Source organism: Trematomus bernacchii, unplaced genomic scaffold (genome assembly GCF_902827165.1).
Source record: "Trematomus bernacchii unplaced genomic scaffold, fTreBer1.1, whole genome shotgun sequence".
Taxonomy (NCBI): Eukaryota; Metazoa; Chordata; class Actinopteri; order Perciformes; family Nototheniidae; genus Trematomus; species Trematomus bernacchii.
The window spans coordinates 14179312-14194788 of record NW_022987720.1 but is presented as its reverse complement, the minus strand read 5'-3'; the positions used below and the strand labels follow the sequence as shown (position 1 = coordinate 14194788).

The window sequence follows — 15477 nt, the reverse complement described above, 5'->3', positions numbered from 1 at the left end:
CCTACAGGGAAATGTCGATGCACATCTGCTGCAGGCAGCATTAGAAACGTTATTATAAATTCACCCAATCAGATAGCTTAAAATGTACATTTTGTTAAGGCCACTTCCTACACGTGATCCCTGCTGCTGTCAAAGTCAGTGTAAACTAGTGCTGCGTTCACCTTCACTGCACATTCATAACAAATACACTTAAAAAGTCCTGTTTGTGAGGAGGGTGGTTTCCAAATAATAAACAGAAAAAAACAGTATGGCAGGTTTTTTATGACAACGACAATAACCACGCTTTGTAGTCAATGGGACGTTTACAAATATGTAGTTCATTTATTTGTTATTAGCAGGAACGTGAATTGCTAATAATATTGACAGGTTTCAAAATATTTAAATAATGGATTTAGAAATTAATACAACAAAGACCAAACCACAACAAATTAATAGTAAATACCACAGAAGCTTTGTAAACGTGTTACAAACTGCAAAACCATCACAACTCAGGCACAGTGTTTAGACTCAGAGCAATCTAAAAAGGCAGTTTAGATTAAAATATTACACAACAAGCTGCATAGGCTATGATTTCAAACTTTGGTTTGCATAAAGAATTGAGGTCTTGTTAGCTCTGATAAGTGCAGGTTGGCTGTTGAAGCATTGCAAATCTTACATCACACACAATTTATCAAAACGGAGGTATTCAAACATGAATTAATGTAGGTAGGCTAAGCATATTTTGTAAGTGTTAGCACAGCTAAGTGTTGATCTGTCGGGTTGGAAAACTCATCTTTCCACTTTTTTTTCATTTGTTCAATGTTATGTGGAAGTCTTTTTTCTAGGGCGCATAAAACGAACGTTTTTTTTGTGAGTGAGGGGTTAGCTCAGTTACTGAATAATTACAGTATAACCGCACTCAGCTGAATACGTTCAGGCAGTTAATCTTCTTTCGATTTGGCATATTTAATTTTCTTTGCCAAAGAGATGGCATCTAGATGGAGGTTGCGGTTGAGAATGACGGAGCCGCAGGTGAGAGCTCCTGCAAGAGCGCCAGCAAAGCCACACAGAAACACATCCTGACCTGCAACACAAAATGTAAATAACTCATTAGGATGATACTGTAAAGTGTTGTGAGGAATTACAGGTGACCTCTGATGATACTGTGCTGCACGGATGGGCTCACCTGTCAGATAGAGGTTCTTCAGAGGAGTTTGAGGTCGCACTGTAGCGTTGAGTTCAGGGCTGAATCGGGCGATGCCGTGATCCGCTCCGTAGATTTCACCTTTGGGGGATCCGATGTAGTGTGTGTTTGTAATGGGAGTGCCAGCGTCGATGTACTCAATCTATACCAAAAGAAAACAGGCATATGAATTCCTAGTTTCAGACAATGGTGGTGTTATAATTAGGAAAAATAATACTTTAAAGTAAAATACTTAATGCAGACAAATTGTAGAAGTGCATACTGTACCAAAGAGAGTGAAAGCCTACAGAGAATACCGTTTGCAATAATCTCCATAATATAAAGGGACAGATTCATAAAAAATACCTTGTCTCTGGTTATCTTGGGGAAGATATCCATCAGCACCTCCAGAATCGAGTCAATGAATATCTGTTTCAGCTCTTTGTATTCAGGCGCTCTGTTGTTCACTTTGTCATCCTTCCACTCCTCAAACCACTCGTACTTTGCAAAACTGACCAGACTCAAGGTGGACTTCCCTAATGTGATGAAAGAAATGAGAATATTTGAGATAAAAGTTTTCTTTCAAGCGGGTGTATTCCCCTAAGTCATACTAGACCCTTCTGATTTTAAACAACCTATGCACTTTATCTGTGCAGTTTAAGATCAACTATACCAGAGAATTGTAAAGCATTGGAAATTAATAAATAGTGTGTCAATACGTTCGCAATAATCCAAACATTTTACAAATCTTATCGCTCTTTTAACTAAATGGATTAGTGTTGGTTTTAATGACACTATGAGACAACAATAAGTAAGTTCTGATTAAAGATATGTTTTGTTTTATACATCAATCATTCTGAATCGTGCATTAACATAGTTTCACTGTAAAAACGGAAAGACTGACACACTGCATCACAGCCTCTGTACCTGGTGATCTTTCCTCCCAGGTCGAATCTTTAGCCGATGGAGACGCAACAAACAGAAGTGGTACACTTTTAGCTGATTCTTCCCTCTTTCCATTCAAATATGTCTCCGTCCTGTAAAGGAAATGATGTAGTTCTGGTGAATTCACACAGATACAAAATAGCTGAAGTAGACCTATTCCGTTCTTACTTTACATATCTAAATGAAGATATCTTCTAATAGTAAAGAAAGTACAAGTATGTGACTTAAATCTCCATGTGTAGTATATCTTCATGTTTCTTTCAGACAGTGTTTTACATAAAATCAAAGCCCATGTGAAGTTTTAGAAAAAATAAATTAGGGATTTTGAGATGCAGTTTGTGTTAAAGTTGCCATGACTTCAAAAACTAAATAAAATACTGTCCTTACAAACTAAATAAAATAGAAGCTTTTAAGTTGCCAGGTCTGTGTTTGGCTATTCCTCAAAATTATTATAATGAAAATCAAAAGTCAACATACAGTTCATCAAAATTGTTCTCGGTAAAGATCCAGTAGTTGTCTGCCTTGAGGCCCAGATCCTCCTTAGTTCCTTCAAGACCCAGAAAAATACTCAGGCCTCCTTCACCGTTCTTCATCATACCCAGCTGCTGTTGGATGGCTGGATGAAAGGATCAGATTAAACTTAATTGACATTGCACAATAATGCAGTTTGCATCTAATCATGAAGTTCACAGAGTAGATATGCTGCAGGTGAGGTTACAGTACATAAACTTGTGTGGGTTACAGTATACTGTAGAAAGAAAAGGTGCTGGCAGGTTATATCTACAGATAAGGAGCAGGGTTTTAAAGCATATATAGGAGATCCACATCATACAGTACAACTTTATCAACAGCTCAGAGATAAGTAACATACAAATGTTATCTATATGTGGGAAGGATTGTTTCCATACAATTTTGAGCCAGTAGGAACAAAGTGCCCTAAGCAGGGAAATGCTTATTTTTTACTGATGGAGAAAAACGCCATTGCAGGGATGGGAAAACAATTTATTTTATGTGATTTTTGCTGTCCGATATTATAGGATACGCTCCAGGAGCATTGCCGAGACAGTAATAGGTCCAATAGTGCAATGAATGTACTATATGAATGTAATAAGGAATTCTCCTACTTTTATTCAACTTCAAAATCAGTGGTGTAGCTAACCATACATTTTTTAATTTACTATATGTAAACTAGCTGGACTAGCTTATTTTAAATGATCAATTACACAATTTGGATAACATAAGCAATTGATTAAATTAAATTTAATAACTTGATGGCTAATTAACACGTTCCACAACAGCATACAGATCATACAGACGGTCTGAAATCAGCTGCAAAATGAAACAAATCTCACCGTACTTTGCAAACTCCGAAAAAAATATATAAAAATGGTAAATGTTTAAGAATGAATTACCTTACGCTTGACTTACATGCACAGAGCTAGGTGGAAACAAGCCGCGAGTCATTGAGTAAAGGGAGAAAACTGAACCATACCTTTTGCAGCTCACACTGAAATTATTGCTCAACTTATCCATCATGGAAACAAACTCCAGTCTCTCGTAAGATGTGCTGCTATTCTCGGTTTTATGTCATTTGAATTGAGTCATTTGGGATTTTTGGCAGACCAAAAAAAGAAAGTATATATTGATGTTGTCACCTTGGCATTTTCTAGACTAAAGGATTAACTGATAATAAAACAATCATTGTTAATGAATAAATGTTAAGTAGAAACTGAAAATAATCATTAGTTGAAGCATGTATTCCCTACCTGGCATGGCCTGGAGCTCTTTGGGCAGCAGCTTCTCGTAGGTGTTGAAGATGCCAGCATTAGAGATGACCATGGGGGCGCGGATATGTATTTCCTCCTGGCCTTTCATGACGCTCACACCTAAAAGCATGAAAAAAAACAGCAGTGAATCTCTGATCAGCTGGAGCTGCGTGCTGGGATTATGTATTGAAACACTGAGGAAATCACACCCACCATAAGCCTCCTTGGCGTCATTGAACAGGATGCGGTTGACTGGAGCTCGGACTAGAACCGCACCACCAGCCTTCTCAATGATGGGGATCATGTGGTAGGCAATTTCACTGGCTCCGCCTTTTGGGTACCAGGCACCGTTCAGGTAGTGAGTCACCAGCAGGCTGTGCATAGAGAAACTGGTATCTTTTGGCATGTTACCTGCAGGTCAGAGAAATAAACAAAGGCGATAAGCAGAATACTAAAGAATACATCTATTAAGCCATTAGGACTGTGGCTTGGCCTACCATAGGTGCCATAGATGTAGGTGAAGACGGCCTTGAGATCCTCATTCTCTGTCAGTTCATTGACTACTTCTGTCACGCTGCGGGAGGCCATTTTGAAGAAGTAAGACAGACGTTTGGTCAGACCGGTGTAGACCAGGAACTTTGCCAGGAAGGCGGGGCAGATCTTCAACATGGCGAGGAGCCAAATGCCCCGCCCAACTTTCTGAAGACAGAACACACAAGACACACAGATGAGGGCTGGACTGACACACAATTATACGCGAGTGCAATCATAATAGTCTGTTTCTATATGATTGATTGATTGATTGCATTAATGGTTATTCAGACAAAAACTAAAGTGTCCAAAGGAAAACATGTTAGATTAAAAATTCTTATTTCCAACATGGGATTTTAGAAGAAAAGACAAGCACAAGACATTTAACAAAACAAAAAAAAAATCAAACCAATCAGACAAGAAGTTAAGAAAATACAATTTATATACACTGTATGTATTTTGTTGTGTGAAAATGGTTAGAATGGACCTTTTAGTCTGACCAAAACACATCACAAAGTTGGTTATTGTGTAGTGTCCAAAAACGTGGGAGGTCACAGTGACCTTTACCATGGAGTACATTTGTGCCAAAGATTTTAAAGAATTTCTATTACAAACCCGAAAACATTTTCCAGGCTATGGCTGTTGCTTGCGGGCCAAGCATAAGAAGAAGTAAAAAGTTGTACAAAATTGACAGATAAGATAAAGAAAGTGACAAGCCTCTGTCTGGCAAAGCAAAACACTGTTGCAACTCAGTCTGCAATATCTCAGAGAGTTACTCTGACCTTTGATTTACTAACCCTTGAGCCCCTGAAAAATATCAGTGATAACACCAATATAAAACTTGATAATGAAGCCTCTTTGTGTTAAAGTACAGTTTATAATCACAAGTTCACTGGGGGAAAAGGCATTGAAATGGCTAGAATATCACTGAAAGATATTTGACTCTAAATGTCTATATCTGGAACAAGTTGTTGTATTGCATCTGCATGTAGTCAATATTCTGTAGTCTTACTTTAAACCACCCAATGACAAACTGTAAAGCAAAACAAACCTTGCACAGTTTGATGTAATCGTCGATGGCCTTCTCCTCTCCAGGGAAGCACTTTTTCAGCTCCTCTGGGAAGCGGGTCCTGCCACTGTAGATGGGATACCTGCGGCGGTTCTCTGGAGGTCCCAGCACGACCTGATCATAAGGGTTGTCAAGAGGCTCCCACTGCAGCTGTCCATCAGTCATGTTGTCCAGCATGCAGCGGAACGGCTTGTGTTCCTGCAGGTCCCCGATGTAGTGGATTCCTGCGGGAGGAAGAGCAGAGAACAATGAAAGTTAAACTTTGAGTTTTGCAATATACAGAAAATTATCCCCTCATCTTATAAATGTGCTCAACTATCCATTTTTTTTAAGGTGTGAGATTTTAGAAGAGCAGCCATTGTTCTCACCAACATCAAACTCAAAGCCCTTCTCAGTGAACGTGTGGCAGCATCCTCCAGACCGGTCATGCTGCTCCAGCACCAGGACCTTCTTTCCAACTTTGGCCATCAGCACTGCAAGCCCAAGCCCACCAATCCCACTGCCGATGATGACCGCATCCAGGTTTTCAGGTACTTTACTGGCCAAAAATCCTAAAGAAGTTGCACAAATGGTAAAATAACCAAAAGATCTGAGGAATTTCAGAGGAGAACGGCACGGCACGGCCCCCGTCGAAACAGAGGGCCTCATCATATAACTTTGCGTGGGGCCTCAAGTTGGCCAGGGACGGCCTCAAGTTGGCCAGGGACGGCCCTGGTTGACATAATCTCTAAAAGGAAGCAGCAAAGTGTTGCCAATGCTAAATTGAGTGGAAAACTGAATTTCATCGTATAAAATACTGAATGACAACTGATTGTGTCAAGTCTATAGTAAAATTCCCAATAAGCATGTTGCCACAAATGTTCATTCCTGCACAACCACATTCTCTATTCTCAGTAACATTGCCCTGCAGAGTCGAGGACAGAAACACAGAAAACATATTACTTTAAACAGTTTATAGAAGAACTTCACGTCAGTTTTTTTCAACTACAAACTTTATGAACATACTGTGAAACGACCTTGGCAGTGTTGTAGCCTACTCACCCTGCTTCAGCACTTTATTCTTCTCTTTCCTGTCGTGAACCATCTTTTTCACCGGTTCACGAGTGTCCTTCTCAAAGGGGTTAGGCCCGGAGCTGCCGAAGACATACTTTAATACAAATATGACTAAAGCTACACAAATAATCACAACACTAAGCAACATCGTGCCGGTTGGTGTAACACTATCCAGCGGGCGTTCAGTTCCGCGTTCACGCGTGTAAATCAAGGTGTAAATACGGCCTGCTTGAGTGACAGGACATGCGACATGATTCTGGACAATGAGAGCCTTTCTTTGGGACACGTCAGGCAGATTCAACCAATCAACGTGCAGTGCTGTGTGAGAGCGACTCCTCGTTTTAAAGGAAAAGCGAGACGACCTGTGTGCCTCAACTGTGTTACATAATGCGTAACAAAGCTTGACCCCAGAGTAACTTGTGCAAAGAAATGAACATAAACAAAAAACATTCTTATTTATATATAAAAAAACTATAAAAAAAGATAGCACTACGAATTATCTTCCTTAATACATTTAATGCCGTGTACCTATTTCATTTTTACAATTCACGTTTTTTTGTGTTTTATTTGTTAATTTTTTTTTCATATACATTTGTTGAGTTACATTTTTATTTTATTTCTACACTTTCATAAAATCGCAGAAACCAATTAATATTTCTCGTTTAAATAGTGCTGTAAAGATAAAATGTAGTATTATATAATAGTATAAATAGTAATAGGCCTACTGTAAATACAGCACAGGAAACCAGAAATACGTATTTGACGTGTTTTTCATATAGGTTTTTTACCCATTGAGTCATGAATCTGATTAAGAATACCCCATGTTGCACACCTGTTAAACACCATGTAAAATGTATGATTAAATTAAAAATGAAGGTTATCAGTTGAATCAAAAGTAAAGAAAAGTAAAGCACTAAATATCACTTGCTCATTGTTGGCCACGGTCAGTGGTTTTACAAAAAAAAAAAAACATCGTAACCCGACATTCACTTAAAGCTAGAAAAAGGAACTTGAGGTAGGCTAGTCTTTTTTGTAATGCCTTAACGTAACTTGACAAGAGTTTAGTTTGCTGTGTAAACTTGTAAACTGATCTTTGACGAAGAAGCGACTTTAAGCAATTTCTTGATTTTATTTCTTTGCTCAAAAAAAGAAATCTGCTTCTTCACATTCTTTTTTTTCTGCATCATTACACCACAAGACCCATTATTTGTTTACATATTTTTCCAAGTTCGACCAACATTTTACATAAGAAACACTTTGAAGAGGGGCATTTCCCCAGCAATCATCACCCACTCTGCACAATGTCCTGGAGTCCAGACGGCCTTTCACAGGACCAGTTTCAACATGCACTCTGAATCCTCTCAGGTGGCAATTTATGAGAAACACACCTTTTCATTTGATTTGATGTCATCTGCATGATTAGTGTAGAGCTCCAGATACTGTTTTGAGGTGAAATGCTACTTGCTGTGCTCATAGTTCATATTGTGTCTATTTTCTTTTTCTTTCACTGAATTAAGCTCATAGGAGCATAATATTAGTGACTTTATGTCATCAATGACACAAAATTAAACCAAGATTATTTCCCTATGCAGTCAAGACATACACAGTTAGTGCTTTGTGTATTAAAACTTGTTGCCACATCTTTCAGTTTTCTTGTGGGTACATTGTATTTTGTTATATTAATATTTATAAGACTTTGTATGATTTCCTCAGGCAAATTACAGAATGAGCTCCAAGTCCAGCAAAACACTCAAGCACTCTCCATTTTGACCTAAGCTCTTTATGACCTTTGCAAGTATTCTTACAAATCTGATCCCTATTGATAAATGTGTTGTGTTGTGTAACCCCCACCTCAGAATCGCATCAACCTCTCATCTCCTTCCAACTGAGGTGGTCCACTGTTATCAAGCTGTGTGTCAGGCCTTGTGTTAGTGCAGTAAGCTGGGGAGCAGGGTCAATTTATTTAAACAGATGATTAAAAACTCCAGAAGGCATACACATCTTCTCCATGACGATTGGTAAGACAAAAGGTTTGATAAGAAAAATCCAAAAAGACACGTGCCAAACATGACAAGAGAAATCTTAAAAGAAGCCAGCACCTGGTTTCCACTTTTGGTATTTATTACCTCACCCTTTTGACCCTTTTTCTCTTTAAAATATTTTTTGATCATTTTGATTTTTCTTTATCTCTAAAACTTAAGAATGACAGATTTGTTTTAATTGCAAAAAGCACTTCCAACATTAAGGAATAAAACAAAACAAGTATGTTCTAGTCTGCATGTGTTAGGGCATAATCTGCAGTAAAGTTTGGTATTATTTACCTGTATTACATTTTGTAGGTATGCCATACACCATGCAAACTGTTCCTATATGTTTGGTACAAGACAGCTATCAGATGAAATACAGTTGTTTGGGATGGTAACAATGGCTTAAGGTCTATGTGATCGAGGGAGGAGGAAGAGCAGTAAACTCTCCCAGCCTTCCTGCCTGGCAGCGGTAGTGCAGGTCATAGTTCAAAAGGTCAAAAAGTAAAAATGGGCGGTGGGGGTTTCCTTTCCTGAAGCAGGAAGTCATCAGTCCATCCGTCAGGTGGTGAGTGTGATGGTGCTGTCTCCTGGCCTGTTGGTGACACTTGTGTATGGCATAAAGGGACGTCACTGCAGTACCAACCCAACCTGAGAAAAAAAAAAACGTCAGCCATTAGGAGAACAGTTGAAGATTGAAGATCCAAGCACTGAAAATGATTTAAACGTTTTGTAACGAACAAGTAAGAAAGAAGATTGAGACTTGTGTATATTAAATTGAAAAATGCAATCTATTCTAAGCCTTTGGTAGAGAAAAAAAAAAATTAAATGTGTTCACAGACTTTTCAAGACGCTCAGATACCGGGTTTTCAAAATGCCACTATAAAATGAGAAAATAAAAGTTGACCTGGGACATGTACCTTTTCTGAGCCCATGCTGGGACACTTCCAATTGTACAGATAATACTGTAGATTTCCATCACCGATGCCGAACTTAAGCTTCTCCAAGAAAGTCTTGTTTTCCATTAGATCCAGTGCATTGAAGACGTCAAACCCTTTCTGTATAATGAGATGAGAAGCAATAAAAACCCAAAAGTTCGCTGAGAATAAACATTTCAGAAAACAGACACATTGGTTAGAGAGGAACACACCGATTTGGCTAGGATGAGGGCGTCAGACATCAGGTCGAGCATGGGGGTGGTGGTGTGCACGTTGTAGAAGGAGTATGCTGCCTTTAGACTGCGGTGCACAGGGTGGTTCATAATGGTAGAGGGCAGTGTGTAGAAACTTAGGAAATCCGTTACTTTGCCATCATTCTGTGAAGGGAACAATATTCTTTTTAATAACGTTTCTCAGTGTAAAAACTAAACTAAATTATGTTTTTATAAAGAATAATTCACCCACAAAATCACCATTTGTAAATGTTAAAAGCAAAACATCCATATATATATATAAACACACACATGACTCGTGCAGTATAACCAGGCATGCTCGCAAGTTCTGAAAAATAATTTCTTTTCTAATACATTACCCTTTACAACACTTTGCATAAACAGTTGCAGGTCTGCATTGGCGCCAGTTAAAGGATTAAGCAGAAATGCACGTGTTGTTAAATCCAGCCCATTTGCATGAATTCTTAAAGACTTTTCTTCATTTTTTTTGTTTCTTTCATACAAGAAAACCAAGGACTCAATGCAAACATTTGATCATTTTGTGGGTGAAGTATTCTTTTAAGACAGAATCATTAGAAGATTTAACTGTTAAAAATATTTGGAATTTTCTTTTTACCTCCACCAGGTAAGTGTCGATAATATTCTCCCTGGGAAGTAGCCAGTGTTCCACCTCTTCCGGTGTCATGGCGGGCACCAGGTTGAACTGGTTCAGGTACCCACGGAGGAGGCGATGCACCAATGGCACATCCTTCTTGGTCATCACCCGCAGACCTGGAGTCTTAGGAGCCTGAAGGAGAGAAGACAAGGGAGTCTCAGAATTAAGGCGTGGCAAGGCAATGTGGTGTATTTGTGTTTCGCAAATATGCGTGTTTTTTCACAAACCTCCGGCAGACGGTACAACTTCATGGTGCGCTGCATGGTCATGTTCCTGCTCAAGTGGGAGAACTTCACCTCGATTAGTTTGCGTGGGTTCAAAGAGCGATGCCAGTACCTGTGAGAAGAGAAGATTTGTGAGTACTCAGGCCCAGCAAAAGCAGATTTAGAAGAGTATGGGGGTTTTCTGTCAGGCCCACCTGCATGTGCCCACAGGTTTGGGCAGGACCACTCCAGCAGTGTAAACAGCCTGAAAGATTCCCTGCAGGTTGACCCGTCTGGTGATCTCTCTGATCAGAACTGGAGCGACTCGTTTGGAGCGAAGCTTCTTGTGGACGCAGAGGAAATTTATCTCAACCATTTTCTTCTCACTAAGGATCAAGGAAAATAGTTAATTATGTGGGCAACACATTAAAACAAAAAAAATGACAGTACATTTATAAAAGGGGCATTGATTTGATATAATTAAATACTTTTTATATTAGAATTCGATAAGACAGAATATAACAAAAGCTTCTAAATATACCAGTGCAAAACAACTAACCACAATTCTGAAAATATGATTCAAATAAGACCCAAGACAGTTTGACAAACTGAAAAGTATAGGCTTTATAACAGTTGAAAGGGCAGAATAGTTCAGTGGAGTGCATTAGATTGCACACGTTTACCTAATAAACTGGTCATTAAGTGTATGTATTTTGGAGTAAGAACAGAAGATTTCCTGAGATCAACGCATTTAATTCAATCCACTTACATGTCATAGATAGAGATGTTAGCCGGAATGGCACTGATGAAGCCTACCAGCTTCTGGTTGGAGTTAACCCTGACCCCACAATGCCACTGGGGCAACCAGCCGGGGGGCCGCAGGGCCCTGAGAAAGAGAAAAGTCATTTTTACACACACATTACCATAATATAATGTAATTCCTTATGTAGAAATAATATAGAGCCTTATCCATATATTTATCATAGATGTATTACCATGTGATATATCATATTGGTAAGTCCTTAGCTCTACACATACTTGTAAAGTGTAAATAAGAAGAAAAACAACTTTTAAGAAAAATACCAGAGCAGGAACTCAGGGGAGTAGTCGAACCGGAACATGTTGTCATCATCTTCAACATAGTTCTCGTTGAGAAGGGTGTAAAGCTCCTTGAGCTGGTTTTACAGAAGGGACAAAAGCAGACATTAAGTTAGACACAGGAGAGTAATGAAGAAAAATCGAGAAACCGATTTGATTAGAATATAAAATTATTTGAACGATACATAAGGCAAGCAAACCTTTACCACATAATAACCAGTACCAAACTTAACATTGTAAAGTGTGTGTTTATACACTCTCTTACCACGCCGGCGTCTCCCAGGTCGAGGGTGTCCCAGCTGAAGCCCTGCGGGAGGCTATAGGACTCCTCACGAATGTGGTCCTTGTCAGGTTCAATGGAGCCATGTGATGTCACGGTCTCTCCTGAATGAAAACAAAACAGATTCTGACATGAAGGTCGGTGACCTATAATACTGTGGTTATGGGTTTTAAGTCCAAGGGCAGAACTGACAGCTGTGACAGATGTCATACCTAGCTTGGGCACCGGCTGCGTGTCCCAGAACTGGTAACTCCTCCGAGTTGCCTCCTCCATGGTTTTGGCAGGACCTTGGCCTACAGAGAACAGTTCAATGGCCTTTTGGATCTCCTGTAGCTTATCAGCTGGCAAGGAATTCACCTGTTTGGAAATTGCAGTGTTAAAGGGCTAATGTAGCCAAATTAATTATTAATTTCTATTTCATTTGGTGCGATATGCGAGGGCCAAGATAAATAAGATGTACAATGTTTAATCATGTGGATGTAAGCATGCAACTCAGAGTGCTGCATTGTGAGCTATAAGGGTACAAACATCTAAATAGCAAAGTCTGTAACAGGAAACTATATCAGGATGTCTGGGTGCTTTAACCACCCTTGTAGATGAAAAGGAACTCCAAACTTTGGGTAATTACACCTGAAGTTTCCAGATTTGATTTATTTTTATTTAAAAACACGGTATTTCATAGAAGTTAGAGATTCATGCCTTGGCAAGGGGGTCCTGGACTGCTTCTGTGGCACCAGATTTCTTCTTCTTTTTCTGCTTCTTTTTCTTCTTCTTAGCCCCAGTGTCGTCACCCAAACCTCTGTCACTGAAGGATAGAAATAGAACATATAAATATCATTATTGAGAGAAAAGCCAGGTCCTCATAAAGTAGAATTGTATATATATTTGATAAAACCACAAAAAAGGTCAAAGTGACCACATTTGACCACAAAAAGGTAAAATGGAGAAGTTTCAGTCGTCAATGGGTTCATATTGTGTGCTGAATCCAAATTCTAAAAGCAAGGGATTCAACAGGCCTCTCAACTTTGTCTCCCCTTCCTATATTTCACATGCAGGCTCATTGGAATATACCGCAACCCATCTTGAGAAGGCTTGAAAACTATCTTCGCAAGTCTTTCTCACAAGCCAATCTGAGCAGACAGGGATTTACAGGAGGGAGGCTTAAAAAGACAGAGCATTTTAGATTGAAGGTTAATACAGGAATTTGAAAAACATTTAAAATAAAATAACAAACCTAAAAATCTGCATAATATGTCACGTTCAAGTGACCCAAGCGTACATGTAGGGTAGCTATAAGTACATGAATCCTAGACAATAAAGTCCAAAAGCAAGAAAAATATTTTCACTGCTACATATTCCTAACATCCTATTTCAGTAGTGGAACAAAGTCCCCATTAGTTAATCATCTACAATGGTCTTTCAGCAAGAACACACCCTGATCTAATAGCTAAAAACGGTCAAACATATAAAAAGGTAGAAACATTTGGAATGTGTCCCTCTGCAATGTGTCCCTCTGCATCACCTGTATCAGTTGTTTCTTTGCTGGTACAGGATGAAGCATTTGACAGTATAAACCCCCTCCCACAGCCTGTGTGACATAAACCTGTAGAGACACACACCCCCACCCAGCTATCCCAACTTCTGCCCTGAGAGAAACCGCATACTTACAGAGGATAATCTCATTAGTGTCCAAGAGAGGAGAGAGGCCAAGCATTGGCCTGTATTTGTAACACCAGCACAGATGGTGAATCACATGACCTCTGGAAGAAGAGTGTATGGTATATGTGCTTGTGTATATATGTATGTACAAGAGGTCCAGTGACAATGGACAACAAAACATTCAATAGTTTGTTCCACAGGCTTCCATTTGAACAGAGAAGACCAGCCAATAGCCAGAACCATTCTTTGTTTCTGTGCGTGTTGAGAGTGAGGCATATGCTGCTCAAAAAGAGCAACTGTGAAGCTCACATTAGCTTCAATTCAATTAATAAATAGGGTCATCACTTTACCCTTAAAGCAGTGGTAGGTAGGGTAGCAACATATTTCCTTTTGATACACAAAATTGTGTTTTATTCACATTCATCAGCTTTTTGCTTTATTGTGAAATATTGGAGGCTTTCAGATTGAAGTCAAACAGCTCACAATTAGGCCATAACGCGTAGTTTTTTGACGAGGTCACAAGCCACAAAGCCTGGGAACCACTGCATAAGAGCAACACTGTTTTATCATTTGCAGAAAACGCATTTAACGTAATCAGGACACGCCTTAATATTTGCAAGCTAATTCTTCAGTCCTTTTAGTTTGGTCACACCGCTTGCTAAACGTCATTAACACAAGCCAATGACGAAAACATTATTTGTATTCAAGCATGTTTTCAACAAGAGAGCTAGAGTGATTTAGGATGTTTAATATGTGTGAATCAAAAGCCATTCTGACTCCCCAGATCAAAAACTCCGAACGGAGGGATTGTACGATCAAGTAGCATGCGTTACATGCACGTTTTGCTTGTTTCACTTTTGATTATACCACTGTGTGCACCCAGATCCCCTTACAAGACAATAGGACGTTTGACAGCTATATTAGCATGCAAGCTAACTTGCTAATGTCAACTGGGGTTGCCATGAATTGCACCAGTAAAAGGCTGCACGCAATCAGTAGGTGGGAATAATACATCCCCCTGTCCACTAAATAAAACTGATTGGCCTTTTCTGTAAGTTATAAAAGTCAAATATCGTATACTGTTTATTACATGTCTAGCTTTTAGGCGTACTTTGAGTTTGCTACCCCCATACTACGCCTTGCTATGTGAGCGACGCTAAAGCCCGCCCACACGAAGGATAGAACGCACTCTCGACCAATCACAATAGAGAACGGGCAAACAAACGGTGTTTCTAACCAATAGGATACAGGCAAATGGACCGGACAACCTCCAACGATGGCTGTCTATGCCGACAGCTCGCCGAGGCTTTTAAGTTTGTTCTTGCTTTGATAAAGTGTTCAGCGACGTGACATATTTTACACCGCTTTGCTGCAAAGCCTGCCTCCTTACCCATCGTCTGAGTGGTGCTCTTCATTTTCACAGTCGCTACAGTGTCCGTGGTCCTCTACATCTTCTTTCTCCGACATCGGTGCTGTCTCATTCTCATCCGCCATCTTCGACCAGGAAGTGAGGAGCCACCGCGTGCCCTCGACGGCTTTAAAGCTCCTCTGATTCTATTGGCTGAGGGCGCTGATGGAAACGTCTTCACTGTTGTCTTCTAGTGGCTGTTTTGTATAAGAGCCTGTAATAAACACATGCACAGGTTTAGATCTCCCCTTTGGAAAATAAGTGTTCACGTTTTATTATCTTAGGGGAAAAAAACAAAACGAAATGAATTCTAAATGAATACACAGAAGAAGAAAACAATGTGTAATGAGTAATTCATAAAAAAAACATGTGACGAAAAAAAACATGCCAACTATTTAGCACTATACAAACCCCTCAACTTAAACATTTTATTTTTCATGATATAACTTTTAT

General features: G+C 39.4%; 2 protein-coding genes across 2 annotated transcripts; both read right to left on the bottom strand.

Moving 5' to 3' along the window:
• Window positions 1-294: 294 nt before the first annotated feature.
• Window positions 295-6777, bottom strand: retsat (retinol saturase (all-trans-retinol 13,14-reductase)). The gene is made up of 11 exons (XM_034143538.1): window positions 6515-6777; window positions 5842-6024; window positions 5456-5697; window positions 4371-4572; window positions 4087-4284; window positions 3874-3993; window positions 2585-2723; window positions 2090-2199; window positions 1529-1698; window positions 1166-1325; window positions 295-1063 (listed from the first exon to the last, which is right to left on the bottom strand). Exons 1-11 carry the CDS (start codon window positions 6672-6674, stop codon window positions 921-923), a joined length of 1827 nt encoding a protein of 608 aa, XP_033999429.1. The 5' UTR covers window positions 6675-6777; the 3' UTR covers window positions 295-920.
• An 855-nt stretch (window positions 6778-7632) lies between these two features.
• Window positions 7633-15164, bottom strand: nmt1a (N-myristoyltransferase 1a). The gene is made up of 12 exons (XM_034143795.1): window positions 15007-15164; window positions 12657-12762; window positions 12170-12314; window positions 11943-12061; window positions 11663-11754; window positions 11349-11465; window positions 10795-10965; window positions 10604-10712; window positions 10338-10508; window positions 9701-9865; window positions 9471-9608; window positions 7633-9201 (listed from the first exon to the last, which is right to left on the bottom strand). The coding sequence occupies exons 1-12, from the start codon at window positions 15108-15110 to the stop codon at window positions 9181-9183; spliced, it is 1458 nt and encodes a 485-aa protein (XP_033999686.1). The 5' UTR covers window positions 15111-15164; the 3' UTR covers window positions 7633-9180.
• Between the last annotated feature and the right edge of the window lie 313 nt (window positions 15165-15477).

Excerpts from the sequence above, each read along its gene's own strand:
- retsat (XM_034143538.1), bottom strand. The coding sequence starts at position 6,674 with ATGTTGCTTAGTGTTGTGATTATTTGTGTAGCTTTAGTCATATTTGTA. Across the intron at positions 5,698-5,841 it reads GGGCTTTGAGTTTGATGTTG|GAATCCACTACATCGGGGAC; the intron begins GTGAGAACAATG and ends TTCCTCCCGCAG. Across the intron at positions 1,326-1,528 it reads CCAAGATAACCAGAGACAAG|ATTGAGTACATCGACGCTGG; the intron begins GTATTTTTTATG and ends CTTTTGGTATAG.
- nmt1a (XM_034143795.1), bottom strand. The coding sequence starts at position 15,110 with ATGGCGGATGAGAATGAGACAGCACCGATGTCGGAGAAAGAAGATGTA. Across the intron at positions 11,755-11,942 it reads ACCTGGGAGACGCCGGCGTG|CTCAAGGAGCTTTACACCCT; the intron begins GTAAGAGAGTGT and ends CTGTAAAACCAG. Across the intron at positions 9,866-10,337 it reads TCGACACTTACCTGGTGGAG|AATGATGGCAAAGTAACGGA; the intron begins GTAAAAAGAAAA and ends TTCCCTTCACAG.